The 18968-nt window shown below is 37.0% G+C and overlaps 1 protein-coding gene across 1 annotated transcript in view; it reads left to right on the top strand.

Moving 5' to 3' along the window:
* The window catches only part of LOC126416209 (PHAF1 protein CG7083), a 140289-nt gene extending 123310 nt beyond the window's left edge, over window positions 1-16979 (top strand). The window contains exon 11 of the mRNA XM_050083800.1: window positions 9986-16979. Coding sequence (XP_049939757.1) covers window positions 9986-10054 — 69 coding nt within the window. The 3' untranslated portion in view covers window positions 10055-16979. The remainder of the gene's footprint in view (window positions 1-9985) is intronic.
* Window positions 16980-18968: the final 1989 nt, after the last annotated feature.

The following is an 18968-nucleotide window of genomic DNA, read 5'->3' as shown; positions in this document are numbered from 1 at the left end:
TTAACATTTCTCCAACTGCAGACTCTTGTGTAATGTACTTTCTCACATCATGCATGTTTTTAAGACCAGTTGTTTTTTATTAGCAATATTGCCTAACATATTCAAGTGTAAGCGCAGTCTCTCAATGACTAGGTTATTTTTGAAAAACTCGGTTGATTTTTCCAAATTTATTTCACTCTGTTTACTAAAAGCAAGCACTCTTGTTCAACTTCAATTATCTGTGTGAGTCCAGTTGTTGCAAACCATGCAGTAATGCAAGATTGCACCATTTCACAAACTTCAATGTAAATAGCTTTGTAGTATTCCTTTGGGGTTTTGAAAGTGTGGTGAGCTGGCTTCGTTGTTTCATACTTCTTTGGTATACTTAGATTCCAAGGAAGATTTTTCTTTTAAACACAATTCCCAAAAGTGTTCAAAACTACCACGCCTTCCATCCAATATATAAATCAAGCCCTCATATATTTTTCCAGATCAGCAACACTTAGATGAGGGCATTGAATTTTTTCATTGATATCCTCTACTGGGTTCATTGCATGGCAATAAAGAAGTAAAAAGAAAAAAGTCTTGAATTGTAACACTGACTCAAGGTAGCCTGCACATTTGTAACCTGCCTCTGTTTTGTCCTCTGCAGAAAATATTTCAAAAAAACTCTAGAAGTTCTTCAGAGTTTTTCAATACTCTCAAGATACTAGAAGCTCGCGTGGTCCACCGAGTTGGGCAAAGGAGTTGTAGTCTAGCCGTGTTGTTGGTGCTCTCAAAGCGTATGCTTCTGAAAAGTCCCATCCTTTTGTTGGATTCCCTTGCAGTGTTTATTTAAGTCCTTGGCTAAAGCCATAGTATCCCTCATAGATGTAAGATGGCGGGGACTGTCTACAACTGCCAAGTTTAAACTGTGAGCAGTACAGGGCACTGAACATGCTTTTGGTAGTATATCCAAAACTAACTTTTTCAGTCCTTTGAACCTACCTCTCATAGTCGAAGCACCATCATAGCACTGTCCTCCTTAAGTTATCCACTGACAAACCTATATGAGGAAAAACTTCTTTTAAAATACTAAACAGAGTTTGTGATTCAATTTTGGGGGTCTCGTATAAGCCAATAAAGTCTTAGTTGAAGATTAAGGAATCATAGACAGTATGAATACAAAATGACACTTGTTCGTGAATCGAAGAAGTACTTGTTTCGTCAACCATAATAGAAAAATGTTTAGTCTTCTTGATTGAAGCCAATACCTCTCTTAACACAGACTTTCCTAGTAGATCAAGGATCTCGTTTTGAACATCGTGGGATCTCCACTTGCGCCCCGAACCCCCTAACCAATCTTTAAACTTAGGTATGTCATTCTTTCGGAGTTACTACAAGCAAAAAAATTTTGAGTTTACATCTTTGTGCCCTCTAATTGCTAGTCTTTGTTGGCATAGAAATTGCATGGTAGTACAAATTGTCTCAAGAGCTAAATGGCGTTTCTTCGTATCACTATATAATTGTTCATTCAATTGGGAGGCCACACTTCGGTTAGTGATACAATTTAGTTTCAGAACACCTTCTTTATATGTAAACATATTTTCATGAAGATGGAATTTTTCCAAAGCCTTTTGCATCTGCCTCTTTGCAGGTTTTGCAAAAATCTTTTTTGATAGATGCTTCATATTCTAGCCATGTATATTTGATCAACCAAGACTTCTGAAATGATCTTCCCTTACGGGATTGTCCAGGTTTTGGCTGTAAATGGTTCTCACCTGAAGACAATGAAGCAATTGACGACACAATAATTGTTGGAGGTTGACTTGCAGTATCATCAACTTCCAAGCACGCATTTTTGGTAACAAATTTATCTATTGCAAACTTAATTCACAATACACTAAGAGACTAAAGTAAACGAATGAAATACTGTCATACCAAATAGTCCACTAGACAATAAAGTCGGAACACTAAACACGTCTGCAGCATGCAGTGAACGAAACTATCCACACTGAACGACTGCAACAGCTGGGTGGGCTTTATATAGCCACGGCATCGTAATGTGTCGAAGCGTCAAGACGACGTGAGGTGGAGGGTTCCAAGCGCTTCTGCTCCAGTCCTTTTGATGTTGCGCCACAGTGCTAGCCCACCGGCGCCAGACTTTACCCGAAGGTTCACGCGCCGGGACAAATTGTAAGTGTGCCCGCAGCACCGAAACACTATCATGATTCACACCACTCGTTTTCAGTTAACCTGCTTAACACCATAATAATTATTTGTATTAACTCATTACTGAATGTATTTTAAAAGGTAACTATCGCCAAACAAGGAAAATAAAAAAATTCCAACATAATTTTGTGATTTTACAAAGCTTAATATAACTGCCCCCCCCCCCCTCCCAAATATTAATTTTTGAGAGGGCTCAGTCCCCCCAGGCCCCATGGAGTCCGTGCCTGTGTAATAGTTACGTATTCTACAAACTGAAAGTGTTACAGAGAAGAGATCTATCAAATGAGGAGATACGAGAATTGTTGGAGCAGTCTTCTGATTCTGAAAACCCACCTAGTTCATGTACTTTCCTCTTGCATTAAATTATTTCTCAGGTGTGGTATCAATATTGCCTTCGGTGCCATGATTTTGCAACTCTTACTTGCTTTCATAAGTTTATAAAGTTTGTGTCTTGCATCACTGATTCCAGATGAACTGTCTCTTTACTGAGGAACTGATGACCTCACTCACCCCTAACCAACCACATTGGCCTAAAGACAGGAGTCATATTTTCACTCCTCCTTGTCTTATGGAATTATCTTGTGGAGAAGTTCACCAAATGCAAATAAAGTCTTTCTTCAGCAAAAACTAGCAGTGAGAATACCATTTAATGAAGACAACTGCACTTCTGGTAGAAAACATTTTTAGTAACTTGGAATTCTGTCTCACTTCCCAGTGCATTTACTGCTTAATCATTTTCAATGCTGACAATAATTGTTTCAACCATACTGTAAATGCACAGTACAAGAAACTAAAATATTGCTATAGTGTTTTTTTCTGGTATCGACTTTGTACTCTGGTGCAAATATATTAAACAATCTCTCATTTAACACATAGCAAGAAATTGTGAATCTATGCCAGTTCGAAAAAAAAAGTCAAAAATTAAACATTTCCCTCAAAAACCACAAATTATCTGAATATCCAACTAAGCAAACTAAAAAGTATTTTATGTATGTGGCAATGTGTCAGAGCTTCCTTATCCATATTTCTGTTAATTTTGAAATTACTAACCTCAGTGAGTTTTCAGAAGCACAGTCTGCTCTGAAGTGACAAATAATATTTCTCAGCTGAGAAAGCTGATAAAAAAAATTAGCTGCACTACACATGTTAATGGAGTGCATGGAATTAACTGCTTCATTACTATAAAGTATGTTCATTTCATTAGATCTAGCTGTAATTTGTAAATCAATTAAAATTCTTGGATAAAACATCTGTTCTCCTTTTGTTACTTTGAATACACAGTTTTTGCTACCAAGTCCACACTAACACACTGTTCCAGAAACGAAAGTACAAAAATAGTCACACTAATTTCTGCACACTAGCAACTGTCTCCCCCTCCTCCCCCTCCTCCTCCCCCTCCTGCTCTCCCTCTCCACCCCTCCCTCCCCCCCTTCTCTAGCAGCCGTATAATTTAAATCCACAACCCGTTATTCAAACAATCGTACTTTTTATCAGCTAATAAGCTATAATGGCTTGGAATTCTTGCTCAAATACTGTGCAGTTCATCCTATTTTAGGACTCAAAAAGTTCTCTGTCATGACTGGACAGCATGCAATGTGGAATTTATACCCTTCGAGAGAAAGTCTCAGTTCTCATTAGGAAAATTTGATATTTCCGTTTACATCATCCTTGACTAATCACAATCTTTTATGGATTAATCTAATTCTTCATAAAAACAAATATTGCACAGTCTTAACAAAAGATTTGAACTCTGGTCTATATGTCCGCACGTCGCTAGAACTGGCCATGGACTCCCAGAGACAAATGCACAAACTCATCTCCCAGTACCAAAGTGCATGAAAGGTCTCTACTCTGATGGGCGAAGATGATGGGGAGCCCTTCACATGGTGGTATTTACAGATACATGCAACAGATCCACATGTCCCATCCGCCCTTTTGTTCACTGATGAGATGACATTACACAGAAGGGAATATTCAACCCACATAATAACCATGTTTGGTTGGACAAAAACCCACATGCAACAAGAACCCGTGCAGCTCAGAGAAAGTTTTCAATTAATGTATGGGTTGACATTGCCTGGGATCACCTCATTGGGCTTTACTTGTTACGCCAATGATTGACAGGTGCATCCTGTCTCATCTTTCTTCGGCAAGTATTCCTGTAGCAATTGGATGATGCACACACAGCCACTGCGTTGCATTCTGCCATACGGGTTGAGCATGATGGGGCCCTCTTGCATTACTGCCTTGATGCCTGTTGCCATCTGATGCAATGCATTGTCAACATTTGACTGCCGAGAGTATTCTGCTGCATTGGCTAGCAAGATTGCCAGACCTCACTTGCCTTGAATACATGGGTGAAAACACTGGTGCACGAAACACCCGTTAACAGTGTTGAAGAATGTGTTGTACACACCATGGTAGCTACTGGGGAAGTCTGAGTCACTCCCAGTGTTTCTCAGAGCATCTGATATTCCAACACAGAGATGTGAGGCCTGCATCATTGTTCAGGGTTGTAATTTTGAACACACTCTTTCATGGAGATGGTGGTCTGTTTTGTTCTTGTTTTTTGGTTTCTGCTGTACTAAGAATAATAAAGTTTTCTCATCCCATTTGTGTCTTGTCATCACTACCATGTCAGGAAAGTGTTTCTGACCATACACTGCTATTGTCTAGGTGTTCTCTCTCTCTCTCTCCTGGAAGTTTGTAACCACTGCGCTAAACACCCTGTATGTAAATAAAAAGTTGTCTAATGATTATATTACTAGTAACTCAATAAAAAATATTGCTTTATTATTCTTTGAAGCATCTTAGAAAATGTTACAGCTTATGCTAAATGAGAAGTAGGAAATGTACTAAATTTACAGTAGTGACTTATTTTAATACAATAAAAAAGACAAGAATTGCAGAAGTTTGAGAGTGTTCCACCACCAACGCAAACACAGTCCAGGGATAGAGGCCTTGGAAAAACATCAACCCCTGTTTTCCTGTATGACGTGAGATGTAAATGGACTAGACTGTTCTAATACCTAATGCTGCGCAAATACAGTGTCTCCGAAAGATTGAAGTCTCTGTTCTGCACAGCTGAGACCTTTTTCTAAGTTTATACACTTTTTATGTATAATGTAACCGTATAGATAAAAAACTGACTTGCCAAGTGAGGACAGGAGAAAACATATATGAAAGTTAAGGAAACATGCAAGGTTTCAGAGCAAGTGGCTTCTTTTTGCAAATTGTTTGAAGGGGAAGGAAGGGGACTGGTGAGCTTTAGGAGGTAGATAGAGTTCGGAAAAGTCTCCCAAAACCCTGGATCAGGGGAGACTTATGGATGGGACGACAAGGAAGGAAAGACTGATTGTTGGGGTCTGCACCAAATGAGATTTGAAAATGTGAGAAACTAAAGGTGGAAGGTAGGGTAATAAGCAAGACATAGATCACACCAAACATCATTCAAGAGTTAATAAGAGTGGAAAGTTAATTACGTTGTACATGGTAGAGGACTGGGGGGGGGGGGGGGGGGCAATAGTCAGATCAGATTAAAGAATTTAATGTTAATTAAGGCCAGTTGGGTGGCGCTAACTAAAGACATGTTGTAACGTCATTTTCCACATGCGGAGTTCTGAGAAACTGGTATTCAGGGGAAGAATCCAGATGGTACATGGGGTGAAACAGGCACCAAGGTCACAACTTTTACTTTTTAGAGCATGCTTTGCAACAGGATATCGTGTGTTGGCAGTATGCATCATCTGTCAATGTCCATTCATAACTTGGTGGTAGTCAGCCCAAATTAAGAGGCCAAATAGTGTTTACATAACAGCTGGTACACAACATGTGTTATTTCACAGGTGGCTCTCCTATTAGTAGTATATATTTTGCCAATTATAGGGTTGGTGTATGTGACGATAGGAGGGTGCATTGGGTAAGTCATACGGTGGGGATTGTCAGGGGAGGTAGGAGACAATGAATTAATAAGCTACTTCAACAAGGCTATAAATTCCTAAAATCCTACCCCAAACTAGCTTTTTGGCCCCAACCTCCTACCCAACCCCTGCAATATCATGGTTGGACCCTACACTCCTTTTGCACTGACTTCCCTATACTATGGCTTATACTCCTGTGACTGTCCCCACTGTAAGACTTGGCCTATGCACCCTCCTACCACCACCTATACCAGCCCTGTAATAAACGTATACACTAGACTCTCACTAATCCATCCATTCCTTGCATACATAGGTACCAGATTAGTGGACATACCAGATTATTGAGAATGTCTGAAATTTTGTTTAACTACAAATGGACTATACTTTATTGAATCCAAAGATACATTCATTTTTGGTAAAATCTTTCTTTGAATGTGTACATATGTGATATATCGCTCTCTATGAAACATGCCACAAATTTTTAGAAATGGCAGCATCTGTTATCATGCAACTGCTTTAAACGTTTTACATCAGTACTGCATGTATGTGATTGTTGCATAATGTACTCGATGAAGATGTCTGTACCTTCAGTACCATCAGAGTGAGAAGTCCTCATGCTGTCTCCTCCTATGTCCTCTTCTTCATCACTATTGCCGTATGTCCTTTTCTTCATCACTATGTCAATGTACAAAGTGTCAGCAATTGATGATTTTGAATTGACTGGCTCATTGCTGTCTACAACTTGCAAGTTGATTGTTTTGCGCATCTTCAACAAAGCATTGGTAGAGTCATTTTCTTCTTCAGCTCTTTTCTCATATATGGTGCAAATACCTCATGAAACCACAGAGTGAACATTTCTCTGTACATCCACCTATTTTCTTCTGAGCACAATATTGCACTGGTAATGTATTTATACCACTGTGTTGAAAACGGTGTAGGTGTTGGGATTTTACAAGGTCACCACAAGTGGTGGTTATGACTCCCATTTGCGTTACAGCAAACCATTAATGTTTAAGCCTTGTTTCTGTTGTTTAATTTCCCATTCTAGGTAGATAATATTTTTGAAAAAAAAAGCGTCTTGTAAAAGAGACAAGTTTCATCAGCATTGTATAAGGTGTTATCAGCTAAATACTCTTCCTGTATTCTCCTATATCCTCTTTACAAACAATTCTGCATCTTTTTGTTAGGTGAACAACTTTCCCCCGTGACCGTTAGCTGCTGCACACCATGCTCTCTCTCTCTCTCTCTCTCTCTCTCTCTCTCTCTCTCTCTCTCTCTCTCTCTCTCTCTCTTTTCCCAGTTTGACAGCCAACCCACTCTTACTGCAAACAGTTTACTGTCACCACAATGCTTGTTAAATGTGACTGCTTTCTCCTTTATCATCAGGCCACTGACTGCAATTTGTGTAGTATGCGGTCGTATACCATCTATAAACAGATACATTCAGTTCTTCATTCTCATTCTTTCACATAACTTTCCATTTTCCCAATTTGCCGTCCATACCGTCAAACATCATCTCCCTTTTCAATGCCACAAATAGTTGAAAGTCAGCAGCAATAGCTTTCTGCTAAGAAACAGTTCAACTTACCTAAAATTTCATATTTCTCATTGAGGTCTTGCTAGTGTATTTTCTTTTAGAAGCCACACTACTGAGCTCTAGAGAAAGCCACAATTTCAAATATGTGTAGCGTTGTTTAACATTGTAATGAATTAACACATTGTTGCAAATGAGAATTCATTATTGTTCACGTCATTTCTCCTTGAACAGCTAGGGACCAGATGTGGGCCAGATTACTGGGCACCAGACCACTAAGAGCCAGATTAGTGTGAGTTTAGTGTACTATTAAAGATAGAGCCACCTGTAAAATGACACGTTATGTAGCAGCTGCTAAGTGAACATTACATTGGCACAATTTCCACAAAGTTATCAATTAGGATGACAGGCCATAGACAGAGGGTGTATGCTGACGATGCAAAATATCCTTTTGCAGAGCACGCTTTGTAACATGACAATTGTGATCTTGGTGCCTGTTTCACCACACGAACCATCTGTATTCCTCTCCCAAACACTAGTTTCCCAGACGCTGCAGGTGGGAACTGGCCTTACAACATGTCCTTTATTCTCAGCACCCACCTGGTCTTAATTAACATTAATTTCTGTGGTCTCAGCATTTCTTTTCTGTAACTTCCCTTTTTCAGTCCCGTTCACCTTGCTATACCTTTTGTTTTCTGGCCTCCCTGCCTCTACCATATACAATGCACTTGGCTTTCTGCTCTTATTAACTCTTGCATGATGTTTCGTCCGTGATCTCTGTCTTGCTTATTACTCTATCTTCCACATTTAAGCTCTCCGGTTTTCGAAACTTGCCTGATGAAATCCCCGACAATCAGCCTTTGCTTCCTTTCCATCCCATCCAATAAGTCTGCCACAGTTCTTGGAGTCTTTTCCTAAGACTCTCCATTTCGTAAACCTTGCCAGTCCTTTTCATTCTCTTCCTTCCCCGTCTCCTCTTCTGCCAGAAAAAGGAGCCACTGGCTCCAAAAGCATGCTCATTTCATTAACCTTTGTATATGTTCTCTCCTGCCGCCACCTGGTGAATAGACTTTTTATCCATCCAATTACCGTATATTTTCAAAAATTGATTATTTCTGTAGATATAAACTTTTTGTGTGTTATTTTGGTACACAATAATAAGGCACAATCTTGTCCTAATTATTACAGTGCCTTTAATGGTTACAATAACTGGGTATGAGTTTTATTTTTAATGTATGTAATTTTAAGTATGATGTTCGTCTGTGTTCTAGAGTTTCCTTTGTGTGTTAGTTTTACTCTGGTTTCAGTTGTATGTCTAGTGTTCACTGTGTCCATGTAGTCATGATAGCTTTTGATATTAGTAAGATCATGTTGTCATCTTTGCTCTTCTTTTATAATTTGTTCTAAATGCTGCTCATTTTCATCTTCTGTGTCAGCAGTATTCTTGCTTGAAGTGTCATAAACAAGATATTGTGTGGTGTGTCGTCTGTCTATATGATTGTCTTTGTATTCTTTGTGTGGTGTTCTGGGTGCATTGTCTGCAACAGTATTCAGTTCTGTCCATTTTCTAGTGCTTCATAGTGACTGTCCAATGTCTTTATCTGTCAATTGCAGCTGTTTTGTTTGGTCCACACTGTGACTCTTCAAGAATATGATGTAGAGACTCGTATTCTCTTCATGTACATTCAGGATCCTGACTGAGGTCCACTCTGTAGAAATGCACTGGATAAGGGCCATGGGTGGTTAAGGAAATGAACAATACACCAGATGGGGTTAACATGTTTCATTCACAGTGATCGGGAAAGAAGTTTTTCACATGGCATGCCTTATCACTGGCGTCTTACTCCCTTTGCCTGTATCTTTGTCCAAAGTCTTAGTTGTTCCAATATATGGATGTGCTCACCTTTGATTTCTGCCATCTTATCTTTTTCAACCATCTTCAGCCAGTATGTTGCAGCCTTATATTTGATGGTGATGTTTGTCAGGTATGTTCCAAACACTGCGTGTAGTGTTTCCACAGATGATGTCCTGAAATCACATGATAGTCATAATAGCACACTTCTTTATCCCTTCCTAACAGCTGTGATATTAAGTGATACACAGCAGCACTGGTCACAAAATCTACTGTGCATTGTGAAGAGTTTACAGTAATACTTTGAAGTGTGTGCAGCAGCAGTTTATCTTTATCAGTGTTAATTCTGACCACTTTGTAGGGAAGATGTCCTGCTTTTTCTGTTATCTGACTGATATGATCATTAAATGAGAGTTTCTGGTCAGTATTTACTCTCGTATATTTGTTTTCTAGATTTATTAATATTCTATAGCATGTCTTCTGTTGCAGGTCATGCCTAATAACTACATTGCATCTGTTACCCTGTATGCTGCTGAGAAGCAAATGCCTGAGGTATGACAATGGCTTTCTGCCACCTACCTCGTGTTGCAGGGAAGGTACTGGCAGTTCTGACACCTTATCATGTTTTAAATAGAAAATAAAAGGAAACTGGAAGTCATATCATGTTTCTGCTATTAAGGGATTGTCTATGCAGTGAAAGCAAGATGCCAAATACTTTGCTGTAAAATACAAACATATGCATTTTTTTAAAGGAAGAGCTAAATAATCATCAAGAGATACATGAAGAATATAAAAGTATATGCACCTTATGTGGATCAATATGTTCATAATGACAATAAGTTTTTGCCAGTGATAGGGGTTGTTAGTTCAGACTGTTATTATTTATCATGCATGCCTCCCTTTCCCTAGTATAGCACAGATTGTGAGTACATTTTCATGTGAACAATGACTCACGCAGAAACTTCTGAGACTGAGCTAAAATGGGGAAGGTCTAAATTCTTTGTTGTAATGTCGCTGTAACTGTGATAGAGGTATTAGATGGATGATTCAGTTTTGTCAGGAACTTGTTGAGGCCTTGTACTTCACATTGTATAAATCCTGATAAAAAATTTTGCACTCCACATTACTCAGCAAAAGGAATCTAGGTTACTGAAAGTTGTTATTGTTTCCGTTTCCTTTAAACAAAACAGATTTTGCAGTTGTATTAATTGTATACACTGCAAGATTGAAAACTTAATAAGCTATTAAGATGAATTGTGTCATATCTTGTTGCAGAGAGTTCTGGCAGTAACATGACTCACATTATTTATCAATAAAGTTTGCGATAGTGAGATTCCTGTTATTTTTGGCTCTGAAATAGACAGCCACAGATTTTCTATTATAATTTTTATACTTGTTGCTACTTGATTTGTCTGTAAATGCCCTACTTCAGTGTGAAGTAATTTTTCTCCATCTGCTTGATTGGTCACAGTCACTGGTGACAGCAGTGGTGCACTCGTTTCTGGTGTTGCCATTGCCACCTATCTGAAGTAAGTAATTTAGGCCGTACTAAAGGTATTTGGGCATTTTGTTCAATATTTTTTTACAATGTCGTTCTCTTTTCTTTCTCGTCATTTCTTGCCCTTTCCAATGTTTTCTCAAATGAGATGCAGATCGCTTACCACATATTTCTTTCCTGGAATTTACTCCAGAACTTCGTTGTTTCAGTCCCACATTAGTTTTCTGTTTGATTGTAGGTCTTTTTTCAAAATCTGAAATTTTTTGTATGCTGCAGTCCATGATTAGAGCTGTGCTTGTGTTGTGTGTTGATCAACATGTCCTGGATACTTAACCCTTCACATTTTGTGGTTTTCAGGGCTTGCTTACCTTACAGTTTAGGTTTACCTATTTCTTCCAAATGGAAGAGCTTGATATGTAAAAAATAGTGTTGCTATTTTGTTTACACCTTCACAAATCAGTAAATCATACTAGAGGTCAAACATTATTCTGTCTTCAATGGAGAAGCCAAATACTCTAAAATTTTGTTATTGTAGGGTTGGGTGTGAAATTCTTAAGCTTAGATAACATTACTTTTAATTGTGTACATAACTACACATTTTGTGCCCAGTTTTAGATGTTTGTTGCTTTTTGTGTGGAGTCTCATTTAATGTAAGTGTATGAAGATAATAGTAGTAGTTTAAAAGACAACAGTATGGTGGTGAGTGCTATCTGTATGATTGTTATAGTCTGTTGTGAATGACATTTAGTACAAATTTGGAGTAACATGTTTACTGAATTTCTGACACTTTACAAAGCTGAGACTATATTCAGGGGTTTCTGATACGCTAGGTGCAAATATTGTATTATTGTACTTAGTATGTTAATAAAGCTTTCGTCAGCAAGTAGAAGGCATAAGTGAATGATATTTGGCAGTTTGGATCACTTATAGACAGTCCCTGTGAGATGATTGAACACAGCCTGGATCTTATATTGTGAATTCGAATGTCATGTTTCATTACAGTGTTACAAAAACAAACTGTGAATAATGTCGGAACTTTCCTGTAAAAATGAAAAGTATAAAAAAAAGATTAAAAGACAAAGATATGAAAAAAATTAAAACTAAAAGTATTAAAAACTTTATATTAATCTCTTTTTCATACTTTTTGAGTTGGTTTGTTTAAAAAACCAAGGTAAGGCATAAGAAAATGACCTAAATTATTTTAGGTAATATGCTCCATGTCTGTTACCAACAGAAAAGAAGCGTATTGATCACACATGATTAAACAGTTATATGTATCTGTATGTAACTATTTGTGGCTTTAGTCATACAAATTAAGGCAGTTGTTACATTATTTCAATCTGTGATGTTATTTAATGGCTTTATTAAAGCACCAGACTATTATATAACGGAAATTGAACTCCTGTACACAAATTCAGGTATTTTTAATGTGTGGCATTATTTAAATTGTCATTATGCATCTTCACTGTGAGATTTTCTATACTTCATTTTGTACACAGCCATTTCCTTCAAATCCTTTTCTATAAGTCGATGATGTTATGTGGTTATATTATTGTAAAAGTCTGGGATTTTGGAAATAATTTTGTGTGATTTTATGATGAACACTTTGTGTACCATTCTTAATAATTGTATAGGTTTTCCCACTTCGACCGATAATTCCACGGTGGGATAAAAAAAGAAAAAAAGTTTTGTTTCTGTAGTGTCAGTTTGCAGCCATCTATAATGTGAAAATACTGTTACTTGTTACAGTCTTTGTTCTCTTATTCCGGAAACAATTCACTTGAAAACCTATACCTGCAAGCTTATTTCTGAATTACGAGGTTAAATTTCATCAACATCAGTCACAGTTCAAAGCTGATTTCACTTCATTAAATACCATTTCACTGCCGAGTAAGAAGTTGACAAACGGATTTTAATTTAGTTGAGACAATCTTCAGTTTTTAAAGTGTTGTCTTATTTCTTACATTAAAGCTGGTTCTTTCATTATCAGTTTTGTCTTTAGAATTGACTGGCTGATTCAGCAATATTAAGGAATATTTATGTAAAATATATTATTTCTGTTATCTCATAGGTTAAAAATGTTTTAATGCCGTAAGTGACTAGGATATCATGGCAAGATAAATGGTTGCTTTGATAGTTTACACGTGGAGTGTGTGACAAACCAACTAAGGTTTGACAGTCACAGACAGCATGTGTGCTCATTGTAATATATTAACCCCTATTTATTAGTTGCCAGTTGGCAGTTATATAATGTAGTAGTGCATGAGATTGATGTTTCATATGTAACTGGAAATTTTTTGCTTAGCATTTCTTACAGCGTGTTCACATAGTGAAATCACCTTTCTCATTTCACACCAAATAAAAATTTTACCTTGTGCATGTATTATTCAACAGTGCCGTCAGTGTTTCTTAAGATACTACATAAAATGCCATTCACAGATCACTGTTTTCTCCTATTTTAAGAAATATGTCCCAATTTTTCTTTTACGTTATCAAACCCATAAATAATAATAGATGAAGTTACAAGTCTCTGTTTTTGATCTTTGTCACAGTGACTGCAGTTACAATCCGTGCCTTACAAATGTAACATATAATTACTATAGATTTTGTTTAGTGCATTTAATCTGCGGTGATGGTGTTTACATCTTAAGTCACTGGAGCAGGAAAGTGAAAAGTGCCTAGATGACTGTTGTTTCTAGTGTTCATCCTTTCTCAGTCAGTTATTTGTTGCCTTTATACACTGCCGAGTTTGCAGTATAATTTTCTGTATCTGCAAGACATCAGGTTGGGATACATGAACTTCAAATTCTTGGCAAGTGTTTCATAACCTTTTCCATTTGGAATTCGTGTTTCATAACCTTCTCCATCTGCAATTCTGTTTGACCATACGTGTTCACAGCAACAGATGTTGGGTAGTGCATTCAGAGTAACGTATCATTTGTGCCTGATTTTCTGTTTGCTAACAGCTCTTGACTTCATGTTCGTATCAATATTATATATATTATGTGTTGAGCAAATTTCAGCTAGATAACTCAAGAAGACTAGAATGCTAGAAATAATCTTCAGTATTTTCTGAAGGGTCATCATTCTCACAAATGGTGGTTATGCTGAAACAGTAGACATTTCATTTCATTTGAGCTTTTTATGATGTTTGTGTTCTCTGTCTGTGGCCCTCTACCAAAATGAAGAATTACCACTTTCACCTTATTCTTCACTTTAAAAATATGTTTTGAAATGTAATAAGTAGCTGTATTGATAGAGCCCATTTTTTAATAGAGCTAAAAGCAATTTCATACCACCTGAACAGTCTTAATTTACTTAATAATGTATGTGTTTCTTCCCCTTCTTTCTTTTAAGTAATGTCTGGTTACACTACCTTAGTTGTCATTACACAAATGTTTTTCAATTTATTTGTAGGTATTATTGACTGATTGACAACATCACTTGTAGATTATGTGACAATAGACAGTGATAAATTCATTCTTTGTATTTGGTGGCATTTTTGTTCCAGTGACTTGCGCAAAAGATAAAAACCTCAGATTCATTACTTTGTTCCAGATGACTCCCAACTGTAGAATTTTTAAAAACAGATTAGTTAAATATGAAGTGGGATACAGACCACAGTGTGTGTAAATACTCTTAATAAAATTTTAGGAGCTAGGGTAGGTGACATATTTAACATAATCACTTGTATTGTTAATGCTAAATTTGCTCATTTACAATCAGAGTTAAAACTTTTCAATTAAACACTTTTGTCATATGCTCATTAAAGAGCACAGTGATTGTTTTGCATCATTATGGAAGTACAGATATTGCTGTTTTTACTGTGATCTAGTCTACAAATTGTAGTTACCAGTGTTCACTTCCACAATTCAAAATATGAAAAGATACTATTCATTTATATACTGAAAAACCAACTTGCTTTATTCCGGTCACCCATATTCTTTAGTATAGTGTGTGCACAATATTGGGCACAGATCATTTATCAGCCCCATGCTGAGTTCTGTTTACATATGTAGTTGTTAATGTGGTGCAACTTTTGTAATTTGTGTGTGTGTGTGTGTGTGTGTGTGTGTGTGTGTGTGTGTCTGTCTGTCTGTCTGTCTGTTTTGTGGTAATATTCCTTCCTTTTACTTAATTGTCAGTTTGTGAATCACCACATTACCATCTGCACTTGAGGTAGACACCATAGAATAAGAATTATCCTGCTGTGAACTGCTGTAGAAAATGCTGATATTGTGTGAGTGAATGTGTTACTTGATGTGTTACGAAAGACACCTACCCTATTGAGAAAAACAGTGGAAATATTTAGTTAGAAGTGCCCTCCGATTGATTAATTCTAAAAATTATCAAGATTGCTACTTAAGGAGCTATCTATCTCCAGTATTGTTGATTATGTTCGTGATGCAGGACATTGTTGCATCATTTCCTTTTTTATTGTGATATGGACTCAGTACATTTTGTGAATTGTGTGCGCATTGTGATTTTTGTGTTGTATGGGACCATAATTTCAGCTAACCAAAGTTACTATTGGATGTCAGTGAATGTAGTAAGAATAAATAATTTGTTGAAGTGTTACTGTAATATGAATTTGATGTTATTGAGTAAATTACATTTGCTATACAGAAAGAATGTGTATGACATGGAATATACCACATCGAGGTTTCACAGAATGAAGTTCTCGTCACTGGTTTTTCATCACCACTATAAGAATGTATCGCTGTGTGAAAGTTTGGGAATACAGCGAATCATATAGGTTTTTAAAATTACCTAAAACTGAGGCATACGGGTCTGTGATTTTGTAGAATGAACTGAGATGAAGAGTGGTTATAATTGAAAAGTGATTCACTGTATTCCTAATTCTTTTCTTATATTTATTAATTATGGCTTGTAGTAGCCTGTTTGTATACTGCTTGAAAGTCTTAATATTAAAAATCAGTGCATACAGTGCACAATGCTTATCCATGAAAGTGGTAAAGGCATTTGCCTGTTGACTTGTGCTAGCTGTAGTTTGTATAAGAGGATGCCAGTATGCTGTTTTTATTGTAACAATAAATTTGACACTGTTTTTAAAAAGTGTGGATCTCAGTAGATAAGTATTGTATTTAAGTACACTGTAAAGAAGTAGCCAATTTCATCCCCTCTCATCCCTCCCCCCACCCCCCACCCTCCTCTCTCTCTCTCTCTCTCTCTCTCTCTCTCTCTCTCTCTCTCTCTCTCTCTGTGTGTGTGTGTGTGTGTGTGTGTGTGTGTGTGTGTGTGTGTGTGTGTGTGTGAGAGCATGCGCGCACACCTAATATGCGCATATAGTGTTGTCTCTTAGTGGCAAGAGAGTGATCATACTAAGAAATGCTTTGCTATCTAACCAGAGTGAAACATCGGAGGTTTCATTTCAGATACAGAGAAAAAAAGACTTGTGTGGAACAAATTAGTTGTAATAATGTGTGCTGTAAATCTTCATTTATCAGAAAATATTGAAGATGTAAATATATTTTGTTTGGAACCTGAGGACAAAAATTGTAAATGAAAATGCCTGAATGTTTTCATCTGTATATATGTTGTTTTTTATAGTATCCACAGTTTGTTGACTGTATTTGTTAATAATGTTTGCATTTCAACGTCAGCTACAGAAACATACATTTCAATTTTGTGATTTACGGATTGCAGTTCTGACATGTTTATTGCTGTGTGTAAATACAATTTTTTTAAAAAAATAATTAAATGAAAAAGTTGTGTATAGTGGAGTGTTTGTCATAAAATCCAGCATACCTGTATCTATTTTCACTCATATGAAACACAAAATGTGAAGAATTAAAGCATATATTTGGGTATTCAACCTCACGTTACCCTTTCCTCTTGTTAAGGGATTCCTGTGGTCTATAGCCTTTACCTTCTAAAAGCTTATTATACAGCACCATTGTGTCAGCTGTTGAAGGGCTTGCATTGGGTTCTCTGCCTCTCATTGTTATTGTTTGATCCCATCCCACTCATCCATTAATTAATAATTGTTTTCTGTAGATCCCATCAAGAAGGAGAATGTTCAAGGATATGGAATGAATCAAGCTATACATCAATTTTATTTTTTTTAATCTGATCAGTTTAGGGTTTTCAGGCCCTCTTTACATTGAATAAGAATTTCACACATACAGAATTTTTTCACATCAGTTATCCAAGAAAGAAAAATAATTTCAATTTCAATATCAGTATGACAGATAGCAATGAAATAGTGTTAATAGAATTAAAAATGATTTGAACGTACGTGTATAGAGAAGAGAGACCGTGTGAATAAATAATATCAACCAAGAACTAATAAAATCAAACAATGGAAAATCCAGGATGGAATGTAACAATACGAGAGAAGGAAAGTTGCTACTCACCATACAGCGGAGATGCTGAGTCGCGATAGGTGCAATAAAAAGACTCACACAATCATAGCTTTTTGCCATTAAAGGTCTTTGTCAGCAGTAGACACACATACATACAAACACACTGCAGTGTAGTTTCAGCTCTCTGAGACTGCAGACGTGTGTGCAAGTTGTGTGTGTGTGTGTGTGTGTGTGTGTGTGTGTGTGTGTGTGTGTGTGTGTGTGTGTGTGTGTGTGTCAACTGCTGAGAAAGACCTTAATGGCTGAAAGCTATGATTGTGTGAGTCTTTTTTATTGTGACTCAGCATCTCCGCTGTATAGTGAGTACCGTATTTACTTGAATCTAAGCCGCACTCGAATCTAAGCCGCACCTGAAAAATGAGACTCGAGATCGAGGAAAAAAAAATTTTCCCTGAAATTTGAGACTTGAAATTTGTGGGGAGAGAAAAGTTTTAGGCCGCACCTCCAAATCGAAACAAAGTTGGTCCATTGTAATATGAGACACAATTTAGGTCGAACGAATGACGATACAGCTACAGTAGTTTGGTTCAAGTCGTAAGCTTAGCAGTTAAGCTTTACCAGCTACGAGTCAGGCGCTCCGTCCATATTTATACGGGTACCCTTCCTTTTTCACATGCTTCGTCTGGTTTGAATTGTTTGCTTATTTTCCTCTGATCTGATAAGTGTCGTTCTCTTTGTTACAGGTGTTTACGTCACACTAAGCTGAAAATCCATTACTGTACTGTGTTGTGCATTGTTTCTCACATGATGATAATGAGTGTTTACAGCCTGTCGCTGCTCGCGGCACGGCTTGCTTTTGTACACGCTACCGCTGCTTACAATTTAAAAAAATAAGAGAGGAATCGTCTCATTAGCAAAACGATGGCAAGAGACTGCCATTTGTTGTTACTTACACTGCTGCTTTCTTTGATAATGATCAACAAGAACCAAATAATAGACAGCGTATGATAGAAGATGTTCTGAACCAGAGTTTAGCGAAAATTTTTCTCCATTTGAAAATCTTTGCAGGCGCCTCTTTAGTAGATTACATTCTGCACAGAAATTAGTCAGCTTAGATTTAAAAATCTAGTCAATTGCCGTGCTTCATTTCTGACTGTTTCACTATTAGGCATAAGAATAATATGAATATAAACATGGCATGATACATATATTCTTCCGTGTTTGCTGTTGTCTCACTCTAGTTTCGTAGTTTATTAGGCGGACGGGATTTAAATGAGATAGCAGCAAACACAAAGCAATACATGGCAAAATGTTTATATTCGTATTATTCTTATGGTGAAGAGAATACTGCATATGATTCACAATTCATAAAAGTTCCTATTAGCAACCATCTCTTCTCACAGGTAGGAAAAAATTCAGAACGTAGAGTTGGCCATATTGACAAACATCCCTAACAGTCTTGCCAGTCAGATTTTCGTAGTACATTGATATGCTGCTACATTCGAAGATGAACAATACGGAATTTGTATTTACTTCATTGGATAATGTATGAAAATGCAGTGGTTGAAACTCAGGGCAGAGAAAAAAAGCTCGTCTTCCACCTTTTTTTAAAATTTATTTACTGACGCAGAGGTTTTGGCGCCAGTAT

The sequence above is a fragment of the Schistocerca serialis genome, chromosome 8 (genome assembly GCF_023864345.2).
Source record: "Schistocerca serialis cubense isolate TAMUIC-IGC-003099 chromosome 8, iqSchSeri2.2, whole genome shotgun sequence".
Taxonomy (NCBI): Eukaryota; Metazoa; Arthropoda; class Insecta; order Orthoptera; family Acrididae; genus Schistocerca; species Schistocerca serialis.
This window is presented reverse-complemented; position numbering and strand designations above follow the sequence as displayed.